Source organism: Aptenodytes patagonicus, chromosome 12 (assembly GCF_965638725.1).
Source record: "Aptenodytes patagonicus chromosome 12, bAptPat1.pri.cur, whole genome shotgun sequence".
Lineage (NCBI taxonomy): Eukaryota > Metazoa > Chordata > Aves > Sphenisciformes > Spheniscidae > Aptenodytes > Aptenodytes patagonicus.
Window position 1 is genome coordinate 11,446,219 of NC_134960.1, and position 18,298 is coordinate 11,464,516.

Sequence of the window (18,298 nt, forward strand, 5' to 3'; positions counted from 1 at the left end):
CTCTGTTACCGTGATTAAAATATGTGGTTGATCTTGGAAGCTCTATTGCAGCTTGTACAAAAACCGTAATGACAACATTGACAGTAATGGAACTTGCAGCTGGAGTTGGGTTGTTTGGTTTCGTTTGCTCTCCCATGAGTCTTCCTTGGGTCTTTTTTTTCCATTCTGCTCCATACACATTTCAATCTTTCCTTTATTAAATAGGAATGGTTATCCCCACTGACTCACTTATCTAATAATAGCTAGAACCCTTTAATTCAAATTATTTGATTCCTGGGTTTTTTTAGATTAAAGTAAACATACAGTTAGAGTATTACTGGGAGAGTGGCAATAGAAATACCATGGTCAAATTATCCTGTGACTCAATTCTGCAAAGCGCACTGAATCCCTTTTAATACATTCCATAAGTACTCACTGGTGACCTCTAACACCAGAGTGGTTTCTGTCCTATGGTAGCTCAATTTCACAATTCTGAATACACTTTTTTTTGGAAGGAAGGCCATCCAAAGGTTTTTATAAAACGTTCTTTAGCCTTTGGGAATGAGCCAATTAAATGCCAGGGTATCATTCAATTTCAGAGAGTTGAAGGACTTGAGGAAACACAATCTGCTTTCTGAACAATGTGAGATGAATATAGTTGTGGTTTCATTAGAAACCAATCTGCAGAGTTTGGATACAGAGCTCAACTTTTTCAAAGTTCAGCTGTGGCTCTTGGTTTGTCAGCTGTATTTCCTTGCAGCGCTCTTTTTGTAAAGGCCCTTCTGAAGGATCCTGCTCCAACATAGATGAACACTTGCATTGGGAGTAGCCGGTAAAGGAGACGTTGCTGCCAGCCAAAGTTTCTATCATTCATTGGCCTTAAAATGGGAAGGGAGGGGAGGTCTCTCCATAAAGTCAAGAATCACCAATAGAAAGCATCTCCACTTGCTTTGAAGATCACCTTGAGTTTAATTACTATTTTTCTATTTGCAATTGAAAAATGGGCAGGAACATAGGGAACAAACCCCCAGTGATTAAAGGGGAAAACAGCAAGCTCTGAAAATGCCTCCTGAAAGCCAGAGTCACCTCAGGTCCCTTGTAAAGACGCAGTCTCTGCTACAGCCACACTCAGCAGCACCAGGCCACCTGCCACCTCCCAGCCCACAGCACAAGTCACCAAAAAAACCTGCTGGAGCCACAGAGACACTCAGTCACATCTAGCTTTATTTTAATCCCGTCAGAAAAGTTCAAGAATTACACCAAAAAATACTTCAGTCTCTGCTACCTACTGACAAAAAATACACCACAAAATTATAAACTGTTCAGTGGTTTGCTGGAGTTTTGATTGTTGGTGGAGGAGGTGGTTTGTACATTTTGAGTGAGAAATGAATTTACAGGTGGAAGGGGAAGGAAGGATAGGAAATCAGACAATGGCATTTGGCACTACATTTTTAGCTACACTATACAGTTATTTACCATGACGCCTGTTAGGACTGAGGAGTTCTGCCCTCATTTACACCCTCTAGTGTCTATGTATGCGAAATGGAGGACAAAACTGCCCAATGCAGGGGAAGAAGGGGCCAGTTCCTAATTTCCATCCCAGTCTAGCCACAAATCTGAAAAAGCAGCCTTAGTCAAATGTGAACCTTGCCCTCCCTGTGCACTCTGCTCCTGCTGCTCAGTCTCACCCTGCCTGCACTACCAAGGAGCAGAGCTGCTTTGCAGCAACAGCTTGCAGCTCTGAGAAAAGAGAATCCTTTTTTTTTTTAAATCCCACCAGTCTGCACTAATTGCACATGCCATTTGTGGGGAGAGGATGTTTTACATTGGACAGGACTGGATTAAGCTTGGGGTCTGGTCTGTGTTTGCAAGCAGAGATTTGATGGGACCCTTCTACTCTGAGAGCATGCTACAGCCATCCCTCTCTACCTAGAATGACATTAAATACTGAAGTATCTGAAGTTGAAGAAGGGAAGCAGAAGCATCCCATTTCATGGGTGAGGGAAAATTAGGGGCTGAAAAGTTAGAGGCTTAATACTGTTCTATACTATCACCACTCTTGAGAGGCTCCTCAATTTCTAATGGCATTTCTTTGCCTCTCGGTGAGCCTCTGGAGGGAGGTCCCAAAGGATGAAGCCTCATATAACTTGCCAAAGGTCATGCAGAAAATGTGTGTCAGCAGCAGAAATAAAGGCCCAATCTCCTGACTCCTAGCCTCGTGCTCAGAAGTATATTCTTGATTTCACTATGGAAGCCTCCGTCTGCTTCCATCCTGCTCCATACCCAAATGCCAACCAGGATTTCAGCCTCAGAGCCTAGCCAAGATCACTAGCACAGTGGCGGCTCATTACAAATGCCTAGATCTTTCCGGATTTACTTAGGCCACTGTGCAGGGCTGTGTGTGCATGTGTGTTTGCACATGTGTATGTTTGAGGGAGGAGGGGATGCCTGTATTTCTCTATCAGCAAATGAACACTGATGCTAGATTCAATTTGACAGCAACATATCCCCCCTTTGGCAAGCTAAACAACATCACAATGTCTTTGTAACAGATTCTCTCTACCCTCTCTCTCGAAAGGATTTCAGCCGTTCCTTCACTGCATGTTAAGCCATGTCATAGCTTTCCAGCAATGATAAAACTTTGCGGGATTCTCTTTGCTGCTTTTATCATCTCTGGCTGTTTATCTAATTTGCTTTTTTTGTTTTTTAATTTCTTTTTCTAACAAATAGTTAAGCAATGATTTAAAAATATTTTTACATCGTAAGGTACAGTCAACATCAAACATGCCTTTGTACAAGAGCTCGACTCGATTACAAATCAACGAGAACAATGCACGAAAAGAAATATCCATTAAGATGACTCCCGCACTTGGGTTTTATTTATTCCTGTCGTGCTGTTAGCACAGCACCCTCAGCTAGAGCAATGCAGTATAGACATGGTGTTGTCCCCCCACCCTCCCACTTTGCCCATCACCACTTCTTAACCTTAATGACCTTCTGTCTTGGCAGCCTTGGCTTCGTGGTTTACCGATCCTGAAGACAGCCAGGGCGATACGGCCCGGGAGCTGGTCTGCTTGGCCATGCTGTAGTGGCTGATGACGGTGTAGAACCTGCCCCGGGAGTTGGAATCCTGTGCGGAGTAGTACGCGTCCAGCGAGGCCGGGATGCACCGCTTGTGCTGGAAAGGGGAAGAAAGCAAGAGAAGTAAAGAGTGGTCCCATCAGCCTCAGGCTCTTGCTTTAAAAATCCCAGGGTTAGCTGTTTGCATGGATGACGTTTGACTCAGACTTGCTGCAGCAAGAGCGTCTGCTGCGTAGCCCCGACTGCCTTCCAGTGCCATGGGAAAGCACAAAGTTTAGAGTAGGGCAGCAGCCTTCAAAACCTGTTGCTATTGGCAACCCTGACTACAGGCTGATTTCATCCGTGGATGGGAAATGGGGACTGTAAAATGAAGGTCTGACTGGTTTGGTACCTTACTGGCATGCATAGAGACCAAGGCCCCTTGCTGGAGTCCTAGCAGGGCTGGCTGAGCAGCTCTTATCATGTGCTGGACTGAAAGGTCTGTAGAGCGAAGTCCAGAATTAATCCTCAGACAAGTAGAGGACAGGCAGAGGCAGAGTAAGCTGCTTACGTGCTGCTCTGTTGCAGTGTTATCTCTGACCTGTAGGACGACCACCTTGGTCAGGGATGGTAGGAAGCGTAGCCCAACTGGCCAGCCCTTGTCAGAGCTTCTTGTCTGTGCAGACACTGCCCATGCGTCTCTGCTACGCTAGTGCGGACACTTGTGTGCTAAGAACTGCACAGATAAAACAATTCGCTTTGCAACAGCTGTAAAAGAGCAATCAAATGGTAACAAATGTCAGACTGGTTGGTATTCACCAGAGTCGAAGTAGCACCAAGGACACAAAGGGCCCCAGGTACAATTATTCTCAAATTATGAGATACCCCAACTCCCAGTTCAATGTGACTAGCTGAAATCTGAGTCCAAAACTTTTAATCTTTTCAGAAGTTCAGGTTTGGATCTGATTCTGAAATTCATTACGCTGTCCTAAGTTCATTTTTATATAACCTAAGAGAATAATTCACAATGACTAATACACCAACATCCTTACTCTATCTTCCAGCCCACAGACTATCCCCAGTGTGGTCAAGACTCCTGTGAGTTTATGAGTTTATTCACAGCAAGGAGTCAGTGAGTCAGTGAACTATTTTGCAAACAACTTTTTTTTTTTTTTAAATCTCAGCAGACCAGGCAAATAGTTCCCTGTGAATATTCAATATAAAATCACCGGGCAGAGGGGTTTTAGCAATTAAGTTACATGGTTTTGTTCTTGATAGAGGCTCAAAAGCACCTAAAATGAACTACATGAGCAAATTCAGTTTTCTTTCACAAAGGACACACGTGCCAGCACGCTGGGAGTTTGCTTTGCATTAAAATGTATGCCAGTAAACCTCAGTCACTTGAATGTGTGGGAAGTAAACGCGGGATTCCAGCTGCAATAAATCCATTCACAAATATGAGGGATTGTTCCTGAACATCTGTCTGCACTGTTCACCAAATGCTAATCCCAACAATTACAGTGTAACAGTAGCTGATGGAGGCAGATGCAAGTCCACATTTCCCATAACACTTTTCCCATTTCAACACATTCTTGCCAAATGTTCTGTTTGGCCTGGTCAAAAAAGCAGACTAGACTGTAACCATGTAGTCAATTAGAGTCTATCATTATCTCAGGCAATTCATGCGTCTGAAGTTTCTTACCTTATAAACAAATCCATCTGGGCAACTGTGGTCATAAGTAAAGGCTTTGTATACCACAAGAAACACTATGCAGGCAAGGAATGCAAGAGCCAGACTTATGAGAATAGTGACCTACAAAAGAGGGATAATGTTACTCTACATATGTTAAAATGGCATATGAGCAACCTCATAATTAAATGACTTATAGTAACAGCCATCCTAACAGACTGCAGTCTTCACTCCACTGTGCAGTACTTAACTAAGCATGGTAATTGAATGAATGCTAGATCCAATAGCCCTGAATTCTCACATCATTTCCATCTCCGCACAGACCTTCAGGAGTGCACATTCCTGTGTTTAACCCCTTGCAGATGTATGGATTTTGCTGAGGCATTTGGTGTTCTCAGAGGCTTTGTGTTCCCATGCTCTCAGCTGTTCAACGGGCAGCATCATCTGCTGGCCCAGCAGGATCCGCCAGCAGCCAGAGTCCACATTCAGGGTCTAATCTGTGCAGATAAGCTGCCTTATAACTATGGCGAGATCCTGCTTTTCTGATAGCAGAGGTAGGTGAGCAGGTAGAAAGAATGAAGCCTTTGTAGCACACATCCCTTTGTGCCTTCTGGGCGATGCAACAAGGATAAGTTGTGCCTCAAGTACCTTGCAGAAGAGAGGGCGGGAGAAAGGGAATCCTTCTCTATTTATTAAAGTTGTAAAAGGAGAATACCCCGACCACCAACAAAGCCCAGCATGTAAATCCCGCAGCATGTCCAAGAGCAGATGCTGGTGTTGGAGGTACCAGACACAATACCCTCTTTGGGGATCAAATATTTCCCCTCTCCTCATTCCCAAGCAGGTGACTTTGCTGCACCATTCTGTTTCTTTGCTGTAGCTCCCTTGTCCCCAGCCCTTCCAGGTCCCTCTTAAATAGTTCATTCAACAGCAAGTTTCCTGGCCCCATTCAGATGTCTGGACTGAGGCCCTTGATCCTTCATTTTAGCTAGGCTGTGTCCTCCCTAAGGACTAAGCAAGGGTCCCAAATGCACTCTCGTTTTCTCATTCCCCAAAGCTTTCTTGGTCCCAGCTGGTAATTCTGCAAATGCAGCACAAATGGCTCTGGACTTCTACTGTTTAAATTACAGCAACCCATCCTGTCGAGACTGCTGTCTCACACTGATCTGGATTGGCATGAAAAAAAATCATAATCCCTGGGGCTCCAGTGTTACCATGCAAACTGGAGTTCCTAATCAAATGAACTCACTTACAGAGATGATGGGGGTGGGAACAGCAGTAGGGAAAATATTTAAACCCGTTGTATGGCCAGCAGCATGGGGAGGGAGCTGCGGCAGCTCCCCAGCTTGCTCTGTCTCGCTGGGACTGAACACCAGCAGCATGCATTTTGCAGGATGTTTGCCTGCATGGGGAAGGGGCTGCAATGTTTCTGTGCTCGGTGAGCCTGTGAGAGCTCACGCTGAGGAAGTTCCTACAGCAAAAGTTTGAGGTCAGCCATGGGTTTACAGGAGGGATAGTGATCAGCGAGGCTTTTTCCTACCCACAACCTCAATCTATTTGCTTCAGAATCCCACTTTCCCACCATGACACCAGAAGCCGAGCCCAGGACTGCAAATTTTCCCTGGTCACATCAAAACCCATCCACTGAGAAAACCACAATGGTAGGACGTGGCAGGGACTGTGTGCCTGCCCCCAGCTAATGCCCCTACCTGCAGGCATGCTACCACATACCTGCACATACCACATGTGCTCATCCTCCAAAACATGCCCCCGTTCCAGTATCAGGGCTGCACCTACCTGTACTAAAGGCAATCATTATCATTTATTGCCCTAGCAAGGAAAAGCCACAAATTTTTCAGCTCCATCTAGTCATTCATGGTTCATCCACCCTTTTGTTGTTACAGTTATGGCACAATCCTCTTTGTTTTCTTGTATGGGTGTTCAAGGAAATTGCATAGTAGGTACAGGCAGAAGTTGTTCCTTAACTAATGTATAGGAGACTCGTGATGGCAGAAAGTGGGGGAGATACAGAGACAATTCCTGCAGTATACTGGACAGGCTTGTCAGGAACAGCAGCTAATAAAGAGCAAGCTGGCCACATCTCAGAATTCATCAATATAATGTTATTAATATAACAATAATATTATGTAATATTAGTAATATTATATCAATAAAGATATACTAATTGCTTAATACTGGTTCACACTGAATTTTGCTCTAATTCTCTCCTTTGGTCATCGTAGCAGCTGTAATTCTGAGAACCTGTATGATATGCAATCCCTGCACAGACTCAAAGGGGCCACTGTAATTGCTTGCAGTGCAGGAAAAGATTCCTCATCCTCATCAATCCTGCAGAAAGATGCACTGCCTGGTGAGATGTATTCCTACATCTCACACAGCACATTGGGACTATTACTCAGAGAAGCTAAAGCCCCCCTTCCAATCTCTGGAAGATCCAGAGATACAATTTTGGTGGCTGTTTTAAGACAAAAAGAAAGAGTGAAGGTAAATCTGCATGCATGGTGTTAAATCTGACCCACCACAACCAGTTCAGAAGTCAGGAAAGAGAGAGGTGTGGAGACTATATCTAGCAGAAGAGATTCCTAAGTTCATTGTTAAGTCAGAATATTTTAGAATAAAGTATAAAAAGGTAAAAAATTGGGGCTAACAGGTTTTTCCAGTGATGAACAGTCCACTGAAGCCCCGACCTGCCTTTTAGAATAACTGCTCATATTAACCTCCTCCTTGGGGCCTAATCTGCTGCGAAATGGGTCAATTAAGCAAAAAGCAGCTGCAGAGGGAGAAGCACTTACTGCTGGATCTCATCAGAGAACATGTGTAAGAGCGTCCTGGTGTGCTGAAAAGGTAGCTGGTAGGAAAGGAGTACAGCTGTATGAATTGCACTAGTCTGACCAAGAAAATATGGGCACTACCTCCTTTCCATCAAAGCACACCTGCCTGCAAGTTTGAATAATTTCAGACCAGCTTTATGGTAGCCCATGGGTTCCCAACCTGGGGAAGCCATGTCCCTTTTCATAGTGCTGAAGAGGAAGAAGTCTCAGTTGGATTCAAGGGAGATGGAAATGGAATTTGCCATGATTTCTGCCCCAAAAAGAAGTCATATTACACCTGAAAAAATGAAAAAAAGTTGCTTTGAAAAAGTATAGTCAAAAGGAGAGACTTCCTGGATTAAGTATGCCAACAGGAGACCTGCGAAAAAAGACCTCTCTCCAAAAAGGCCCATCACAACCCAGCTCTGGCAGGTCAACGTGGAAGAGCATTTCCCCCTGTAGAACACATGTTCATCAACTCTTCCCCATTTAAAAGGGAAGCATGTTAGGCCTGGTACTTCCTCCAACAACAACTTATGTAGTAATACAAAGATGACAATGACACAAGTCCCCTTTGAGGTTAGTTTGAAGGCACTAAAGCAAGACGTACATCTTGCTCTACCAAAGCCAATGCTTAGAGGGCAGCCCTGGCTAGAAATTCAGAAAATAAGAAATGCTCAGCTCTCCAGTTTGGTTGCTCTGCCCTAAATACAATGAAAAAAGAAATCTTGCTTGAGTTAAGCTGAAGGAACAAATTTGTGCTCAGGGCAAAGGAAGAGACAAAGGACAATGAAATTACACTGAATGCCACCTGGGAATGCATAGAGCGTAACTCAGCAAGAAAGTACTGCTTGTTCCTGAGAAATAAGAAGCTGCTCATCCTCTAGCTTTCTTTAGTAAATACAACCTTCATCATCAGGGCTAGCAACAGCTGCACACCAGCAGGATGCATACACCCTGTGCTATGATTCCTCCTGCCCTAATGTCTACCTGGTTCCCCTCTCCCCCTCTGCATCCCCGTTTCCTCCATCTCAGAGGGATCCCTCAGGGCTGACTGCACCCAGAGAAGAGGCTGTGAAAGGGGAATACCCCTGAACTGTCAGATGTCTCCCTCACCCGGAATGACTCTGTGTCTGCCTTCCCCAAGAGTTGCCACCAAGGTTGCTTTGAAGGCTTCTCACTCTGAGCCAGTTAAAATGGCCAAGTTCTTCCTTTAGCCTTCAGAAAAAGAAAAAAACAACCTGTCTGGAGTGAGAATGAATGCCCCTTCTTTTGTTAAATCCCACGTACATGCACAGCCTATGGAAATGACCGTTAGTAATGCGAGCTGACTGGTTCCTTTCCTCTTGTCTGCCCACTGAGCCCCTAAAAATAATAAATTCCCCTCTGCTCTGTCACTCTGCTCTGGCAAAGTGCTGACACCCAATTCATTACCTCCCAGGAGCAGGTCCCTCCGCTGAGCTCTCCCCTCCTTTCGGGGTGTAACCGAGCCCATTCTCACCTCCCTCCTGCCGTTTCATGCACTTGCAAAATTACAGCGTGACACAATATTACACATGATGATACATAGTGTAAAATTGCTCTGGGATGAAATGTCACGTAAGATGTTAAGACCCAGAGGAAAGGGAAGAAAAATCCACCCCCAGATATTTTGCCACACCAGAGCTAAGATCCACCTCTCTAGCTATTCCAGAGCATACAAAGCTTCATTAACATTCAAACACCAAAGAATCACAGAGCTGCAATACCTAATAAACCTCCACTTTTTTTTATGATTAACATGAACCTTGGCAGTCTCTAAGCAATATAAACACTCACAGAGGGGAAATAAAATTTAGTGAGCAGATAAAACCTAGAAGTGTTACAGGCATGAATCTGTCATGTGCGACTGCGCAAGTGGCTAAAAGAAGGGGGGGATTCACCCGCCCCTTCCCCAAAGTCGTATATTGTTCCCAAAGGTTCCCTGAAAAGGGGAGTATCTGCTGGAATGGAGAAGAGAGAACATCGTTACCATACCAAAAAAACTCCCCATCCTCCACAAAACATGGAAAGAGGCCCTTAGCATCAGGGAAAGATGATGTCAACCTCCCATCAACAACAGCGCGGTTGGCTTGGTTCCTCCCCACCTTTCCCATAGATGAAGTACATGTTGCATTTTCACAACAGCACGGATAAAAAAAAGATATATCCTCATCAAGCAACAGGACATAAGTTGCCACTAGGTTTTGTTCCAGCGAGATGATATCTAATTGCAATGGTGTTCCAGTTAACCTGGCTTTCATGCTGTCCATGGAAGTATCCTTCCTACTCTCTTTGATTTCAACAGCTGCCCGTGATTTTTTTTTTCATCAAAAATTCCCTTTTTCCCACTCTAGCTACAATGAAAAGCCTTATTTAAAAGCAAACCAGAGAACAATGCCACATCCAAACAGCAGGCCATTCTTTTAACTGCCTTTTCGATTGCAAGGTTTCTACATTTTTATTCTTTGTTGTTTTCCTTAGCAAAAATTTTCTGGCTTGTGCCCTTAGTTTTCAGAGAGGGTGTGCACCCTTCACTCCCCATGGAAGTCAACAGAGTGGGGAGCTGCTGGTCCCTCCAAAAATCAAGCCTTAGTGGCTTTGACGGAAATACCGATAACCTGCTGAGCTACAGAGCCTGCAGGTAGCTACACACCGGCGTTGGGCTGATACTGACTGTCACACAAACCAGTGAGGTATTTCGGTGCCCTGGAGTCCTGGGAAACCTGAACTCTCTGGAAATACCTGGGGGAAAAAAGGAAGCGGAGAAAGGCAGACCCTGAAAGGAGGTTGATGGGAATACTACTGCACAGAGCAGATATTCGTAAGGAAGGATTTTCAGGCAGTGTAGGTGGGGGAAGGGTCTGTCAGCAGATGGCAGTTCCCTCAAATTTATGCACTGTTTGAACTGAGTTGACAATTTTTTTTTTCCCAGTGGGGACTGGATGCAGACGGCTCTCTATTAGTATTCAGCATCTAACCTGTGCTGGTGAGTTGTGGGGGGTGTTGTTTTGTTCCCACTTAAGCCACATATTACTTGCATTAGCAGCTGGAGGAACATAATTTATAATCATGGCCCTGGTGTCAGGGCCTGTCATTCCACCTTTGTGTTTTTCTCACAGGTTCCGCTGATGGTGTAACACACTGCAAGGACTCAGCATAAAAATGGTTAAAAAAAAAAAATTGCATGGGGAGAGAAAATAACATGGGCATTCAAATGCAAAGCCACCTCACAGTGAAACAGGGAAGACATCCTACAAAACTGTGAAGCAACACCTTTTGAAGAAGTAAAGGGTTGTTTTTTCTAACCCAAACCACAATTATTCTATGAAATTAATCACAGTTAATCTAACAAATTTACTCTGTACAATATGGTCAGCAGAAGGAGCTCAGTAAGATTCCAAAAAGATTAGACATTCATATGGAGAGCCTCCACACAGCTTGAAGTAGGGCTTCATAAAACAAAAGGCACAGCCCCCTCTTCCCCCACCAAGTTCTTGTATTTGATGGCATGAACCAGTCATTCAGATCCAGATCCACAAAGGCAGTCCGGTGTCTAAATCTCCTTTAGTTTCCTACAGGACACTAAAATACAGTAGGCACCTTCTGTAGGCTCAGATGTCTTCAGAGGGGTAAGAAATTGTCCATTTTGGGTTTTCATACATTGCTCTGACACATCTGCCTCTGGGTCATTACAGTGAGTTTCAGCTAGTCTGGTACAGCACTGCAATCCTTGTGCTCCACTACTAAAGCTCAATCCCATCACTGCTCATGCTGAGGCAGCAGCCTTATCATCTGCTGTCTAAAATTCATTTGGCAAATCACCATGCTGCCCTTTCTTTGGGGGGGGAAAAACAGCTGCATTCAGTCCAGCTTTGGAGGAACTCGGCAAGAATTACCTGCTGTTTGTGGACAAGGCACAAGCCCCAGGTGCCCAGGCATTTGAAACCACCCTCCATTTGCCACTTCAGTGGAGCAATTCTCAGGGTGCAAACAGATGATGTGATCTCTACCAATGTCTGAAGAAAACAGCGCAGAATATCTCTTCCGTGCTCATGCAACTCTTGTGAGAGGCTAGCAAGCAGGGATTTTCATCAGCGTGGGTGGCACTTAGATATCGAGCATGATTTTTTTCTCTAAACCTGGCAAATAAATGTTTGACTTTGGACGTCCTTCCCACTGCTCAGAGCATGCAATATATGTGCTTATACGTGCTCAAAATAGGAGTACAGCCAAGAAGATGCCACAACCAGGAAAAGCATTGCTGTCTATAGAAAAACCAGCCAGACAAGCAGCACCCAGAGTTAATGCTCTCAGAGTGTAGAGTTGTGTGTTACTGTGAAGAAGATCAATTTAATTCCCAGGTAAAGATCATTTACCAAGGAAAAATCCCTACAAAATTCTGCACAGTCTTCCTAGTCTTAGCAGCTGTAACAGGCATAAAGGACCTCAGAAGCCAGATGCCTCTGCCCATTCCTGCACTGCAGTCTCACCCTCTTCACATTCAAGTTTGTCAGGAAAGGATGCCACCGACGATGCCATGTCTGGTTCTCCCAAGATACCTTCAGTGTTGCTGGGTATCAGGAAATTCTGTGACCTTTAATAGGCAACTCAGTCAAAGAAATTCTCTTGTTTTTAATTTTGTCTTTGTAGAAGAAGAAAGACTCTGAATGAGACAAAATTTTTTATAAATAAAATTGGCAGATATTCTGTCAAGATTATTTTCATAGAAGGGCATAAGAGCTGTGCTGGGATAGGCAACAAGGCTCTTTCTATAGTTACACCTGGAAACCTATCAATCCATTGACAACCTAGACAACTTGCATGCAAGAAAAAAAAAATCACAAAATCATCAATCCATTTGCCACAGGGCCAGTCCCAGAGGTCCTGCTGCTCAGTAGAAAGGCTTCAGCTGTAAGGGCATCTCAGTATACGTTCATAGATTCATGATCTCATTATAAGGATATTTGCTTGACAGTGAAAAATTCAGGAGGATAATTTTTTCCCCTTCATCCCATAACTTCTTCCAGCTGACAATTAGATGTACGATTGACAACATTAGATCTTGACATGAAAGCTACAGCTAAAGTGAAAGACTCGGGAGCACTTCCCAGCCCCCGGATCCAGCTATCTATCCTGGCTGCCTCCCACCTGTATGCCAGGATGAAATCCAAGTGTGAACTACCCCATCACTTGAATCCAGGTTGCTAATGTAAGAAAATCCAGGCATGTAGGCAGGGAGGGAGCCACAGGCTGACAGGTCACTCAGATGGATCGACCAGGGGGATAAGGACTCTGAAATACACCCCAGGAAGAGCTGCTCCACTGTTTAGACTCAGCCAAAGAAATGGTGTGGTGCATTGCCCAGCACCCTGTTATACAGCCTGATGTGCTCTGCAGGTAAAAATTATTAGGCTGCACTTCTTTGAAAATGGCATTTCACCTCTGATTTTTAACAATTTTTTTGTAATAAGTTGCTGATTTTGCTGATTTTATGGCAACAGCTTAGCCTCTGGAATTTTGAAAGGCTAACTGGAAAAAAGTGACACAACTGGGTCTTCCTATTTGCTTCGTACTGGGCAAGAAGATGTGGGATTTGTCCTTTATTATTACAGCACAGCTTTATTCCAGATGGTGTCCAGATTCTTAAGTAGCATCTCTTAGGAGATGCTTTGTAAGAGGGAAATGTCCTTAGTCATGTACCTAACTCTTCAGAGCTATGGGAAAATACTCCTTAGTGATGCATGGCTTCTTACACAAAGCTTAAGGGGTTTTTATTTTGGTCCTTTATCTTAGTATTCATAACCATAAACCAATTTGACCCCAATTCTCCTGAGAACACTGAACACCATCCATGAGGATGGTATGATCTTGGGGTCCAAAAACATCTCCCATCTGCTCCACTATTTCATGGGTTCCTTTCAGCCCACACAGCCCAGCAATCAAAGTCCAAAAGACTCACAGAGAAAAGGGAGGGTCATTTCTCCAACTACCCTAAAGCCTCAAAGGTATCCACCTGAAACAGCACTAGCTGTCTCTGAGCCAGTTTGCTATCCCAGCCATGTCCCTGTTGGCTCTACCCATCTCTGCATACACCACCCCACCCCGACTACACCAGTGAACCTCTCCAAGTTTGCAAATCTTAAAAAGAAACATCTATCTTCTGAGATGACTATGTACCCACCAGCAATTCCTCTGTTCTGCGCCTTGTAATACTGCAAGCGCAGGATGAGTGTGGAACAAGAACACCATGTTTCTAAGCAATTTGTCAAATAATTAAATTATGCACACAATAAATAGCTGGCTCAATTATATTAGCCAGTCTCCACCATGTAATATAATTTCTAGTGGCTGTTTAGGCACTAATAGCCTCAGATCTTTTTAGCTGTGTCTGGTGCCAGCTGCGATCTGCATGACATCTTTCTGTGCCAAGTCAAACCCCTTGAAAGGAAAATTCATGGCTCAGTTTCCAAGCCCCCATTCCTTATGGAAGTTCTAAAAAATGCCATTTTCAATAAGGATGCTTCCACCATTGAATATTAGTGAATTTCCACTTAGGTAAATGAAAAGCTCTGTTTGGTTTGCTTTTTCTTTTCTGCCATAAAAAAAAAAATCCTTCATCAGAACGGGCTGGTATATTGAGATGCTATAATATTGCTTCTAGGAACACCAAGTAAATACATGGCCTTTTTGGCAGACCATACAGGTGTTTAAAGGTCTTTTTCCCCTCCTCCTACAAGAATATTTTCTGCCTTTTTTGACTATCATAAGCCTTCCCTTCTTATTTCTGTGACTCTGCAACCTTCAAAAGAAAAGAAACAAAAACCCAAAATTAAACAAGTGGGGGACTCAGGAACACTGCTTATAAAGGTGCTTTTCTTCCCAAACCCATGGTCCTAATAACACCTGACATACCATTTCATGAGCTGAGCAATGCTGGAAGAGGCTTCCTTCCAGACCACTCATTTGGGATGGTTTTTCAATTAGTGGGACTGCAGTAGACAGATACATCATCTCCACAGCTAACCCTTCATCAGTGACGTGCTGCAATTTCCCATTGCATTGTGCAAAGCCTTGGCTGTGACATTTCCTCTGGTCACTTCACGTGGGACATGACAATGGATTCCCCAGCTCATCAAGGGCCCTTTTAAAATGCATTAACAGGAAAACAAGATAAATCAAGTCATCAACAAAATGCCTCTTTGCCTACCCTTTGCCTGCCAAGACTCAACCTCTGAAGAGTCTCATACATGCAAAATAATCTGCTCTCCCTGCTTCCCTCACATTGGATTTGGTGCAGGGAAAGCATTAGGAGCCATGAGTAAGAACGCGTTCAGGGATTAGTACATGGCAACAGACCTGGGAAATGCAGGTTGTGTTCCTTGCTCTGCTGCTGGCTTTCTTTGACACCTGACACACAATCAGGTCCAGCTCCACTGCTTGCTCCCCAAGATACTCACAGACGCTTCAGCAAGATGCACCCAAAGCTGCAAGCATGTAAGTCTCCAAAAGCTTGGCTTTCTCTGGGCCCGTGTATGCAAAACCACCCAAGCACCAACACAATCCCACGGACAAGGATCAGGCTGGTTCTAGGGAAAAGCTGAGGTCTGTTTGCTTTATGAATTACTTTCTTCCACAAGCAGGGCAATTTTCAAAGCAAACCTTTCAGACTCGAGTATTGACGTACTGGGCTAAGGCACAAAATGGTATTCCTCCAGGCGTGTTTTCTTGTGTATTTGCCTCTCCCATCACTTTCTTGTATTTTGATTTTACATGTGACACTACGATTTTCCTCATCAGCCATCAACAACAGAAGACTGGATTTAAAAATGCCCAGAACAATTTAAGCGCTTTATATGCCAGGGCACAAGATAACTTTCCCCTACCACTCCCCAGTCCCATGGACTTCTTAGATAAAATGAAATCGAAGGTCAAGCTTGCACAAATTAAGACACCTTTCTTCAGTGAACTCTTATGGTTAAAAAAAAAATCAATTGGAAGTTTGTTCCTTCAAGAAGGTCAACATATTCACATGCATTTCAGCATCTATGCCTACCATCACGGGCCAGGAAATAAAGCTAATAATATGGCAGCATTCATGGTCCAGTACACCTATTTCTCTTAAAAAACTTATTATGTGGGTGCTTCATACAAAGACAAAGAGAGGACTTGACGAGCAAAATGTCTCCTGGGTAACTTAAGAATTAAAAGCCTTTCCATTTTAAATTAGAAATGTGAAGCTTTATTGCTGTAAATGACTTACAAAAGCTACTCTTTTAAAAACAAACAACAAAATGAATAATCTAGCTGATTATGATGCCTTCAAAGGCATGAGGCCAGTTCCATTAGCTGTGGATCTGACCCAACAGGCTTAATACATCTGCAAGTACTAACAAGAGGGAGCTCAGGTCTGTTTAACATTCAATCAGCAGCCTGTGCTGCTTTATAAATAGAGAGAATGAAACGTTACATGGAAAAAAAAAATACATGAGTGAAGCATTTCACTTCCCTGATTTTTTTTTTTTCTTTTTTAGCATTCTGTGGTTTGGCTACAAGACTCAAAATGCACTTCAAGACAGTCAGTAAACTTTGCCTTGGCTTCAGTCAGCTGAAAACCTCCTCCATCCCATTCGGTCCCTTTTGCTACATTAGCCAAACTACCATTAAGCATATTTCATTCCACCTCAAATGCTGACAAGAAAATTACCCAACAAATAGGGTTTACTGTGGGGTGGCAGAGGTACCAGAACGAAACATGGCATTGTGTTGTTGAAGACAAAGGTGCAGTGTAAGAAATCATTTGGACTAAACAGAAACTGCAATTACATTTTGTAATTAGCAGAATGGGCATCTCCATGCAGTCGCTTATGAAAATCTTTTTCAAGCATTTTGTTCCAAAGCAAAGGGTCAGTTGAGGTTTCTGCTCTGTTACTCCTTTCTTCGTCCAATATAACATGGTCTGGAGAATTTAGATTCAGCAGGTCTACCCCATAAACCCTTAGTCATGTGAATATTCTCTGTGACTTCCATTTTTAGACATTTTCTGCATAGCAATTAACTTTCTTCTTCTCTCCAAAAATCAGTTAAAGCAAAAAAATAACCCTGAACAAATCTCTTCAGCTGATTACTCTGTCAGTGCTCGCAAATGGCAAAAATAAGATATATTTGAGGTGTTTTTTCTGACTTTGCAAGAGTATGTGTGTGTGTTTCTGTAAAAAAGAATATAAAACAAGAATACACTTTAAGGAATGATCCATTTCATATAAAAGCCATGCCTTTTTTTTTTTCTTTGCTTTGCTAGGTGGCCCCTAAGCCAGTCATATAGAGCATTCTAGTTAAATCAAAATATACTCTTCTTGTGTGTGTTTTAAACATGGAAACTCTTCCTGGCTTTACCTTCTTGGGTAACCTGTACCAGAAAGTCAGGTATTATCTGGGAACTCTTACAAAAACCACAGACTTTTACCCAGACAGGGGAAAGCTTGCAGGGTTTATAGTACCATACCTGGGGTCACGATCAGAAATATCTTTTTTTGTGGAAGCTGAGCCACAAATCCACATTCGTTTCACCCTCACAGCTCCGAATTGTCACTGATGACCACAAATGTCTCCATCAATCTATCTCCATGCAAGCTGTGAGACCAACTAGGACAGATATGACCTATCCTCTTCTCTTCCATTACAGCCAGAGGAGGAGAAAAATTATTTCTGAGCTCAGGCAGAAAGATGATGAGCAACATTTTTCACTTCCTTTCATATACACAAGTGAGAGTCCGAATCCACGCAGGTGCTAGTTTGCATCAGATGTAAGTAGACGCAAGGCCAGGCAGGGCTGGGCAGTGGATTTGTGAGAAAGGAGAAACTGTGACCCCTCTGCATTGCAGTGGAAAATACTCAAGCTCCAAAGACAAGGTAAAGTGTGGATCCAGAGTCAAGTCACTCCATCATTGTCTGGAGAAGACTTAGGTGAAGTGAGGGCTGCCTGACACCCCTGCAAAAAGAACATGCCCACTGCATCTGAGCCCATTGGGAAAGGAGATAGTTGAGAACTCCCAAAGGGAGTGAATAAGCCTCCAAATCAGTCCCTGGAGACTGAAATCAGCCCCTTCATACTGACACCTCTCCAAGCCCCTCTTTGAATGCAAGACTCAACAGGAAAACACTATACGATCCCCAGTGCTGGTGCCAGTGCAACAAGATGCCTGAACGCTATTGCCACTGCTCCCCCGTGCCTGCCACCTTTCTGATTTTCCTCCACTTTGTCCCTTGTTCTCCTGGATCACACAGCTCATCCGAGTGCTGTGCAGCCTGGAAACAACATCTCAGCCACATTAGCAATTATGACCAAAGTGAGAAAAATCTCTGTGTATTAGAGCGTGTTCCCTCCCTCGAGCACCACTCACATTAGTCAATGTAATGGGATCTTTCAGCAGCCACTCTGCATCTTCCAGATAACCGATGTGATGTGGCAGTCACCATGGTAACATTGTTATTGTTAGTATTAAAAAGCAGTAAGGAAAATTGTCCTGCTCACACTCAGAGTAGTCCTTTCTCTATGAGCTACTCCTGCCCTGTGGTAACTTAACAATTAAAGGAATCTTTAAATTTATTTAGCTATTGAATGGGCACAATGAAAAGCCCCATGCCATTTTTCTGGGATTCATTCCTTTGCAGGTTAGAGGAAGAACTATGAGCATAAAGCAATAGCCTACAGGTGAAA

General features: G+C 43.6%; 1 protein-coding gene across 1 annotated transcript in view; it reads right to left on the bottom strand.

Moving 5' to 3' along the window:
- Positions 1-1,181: 1,181 nt before the first annotated feature.
- NSG2 (neuronal vesicle trafficking associated 2) overlaps positions 1,182-18,298 on the bottom strand; it is a 37,993-nt gene continuing 20,876 nt past the window's right edge. Inside the window, exons 4-5 of the mRNA XM_076350091.1 lie at positions 4,742-4,852; positions 1,182-3,157 (exon numbers count right to left, since the gene is read on the bottom strand). Of these exons, the coding sequence (XP_076206206.1) occupies positions 2,966-3,157; positions 4,742-4,852 (303 nt within the window). The 3' untranslated portion in view covers positions 1,182-2,965. The remainder of the gene's footprint in view (positions 3,158-4,741; positions 4,853-18,298) is intronic.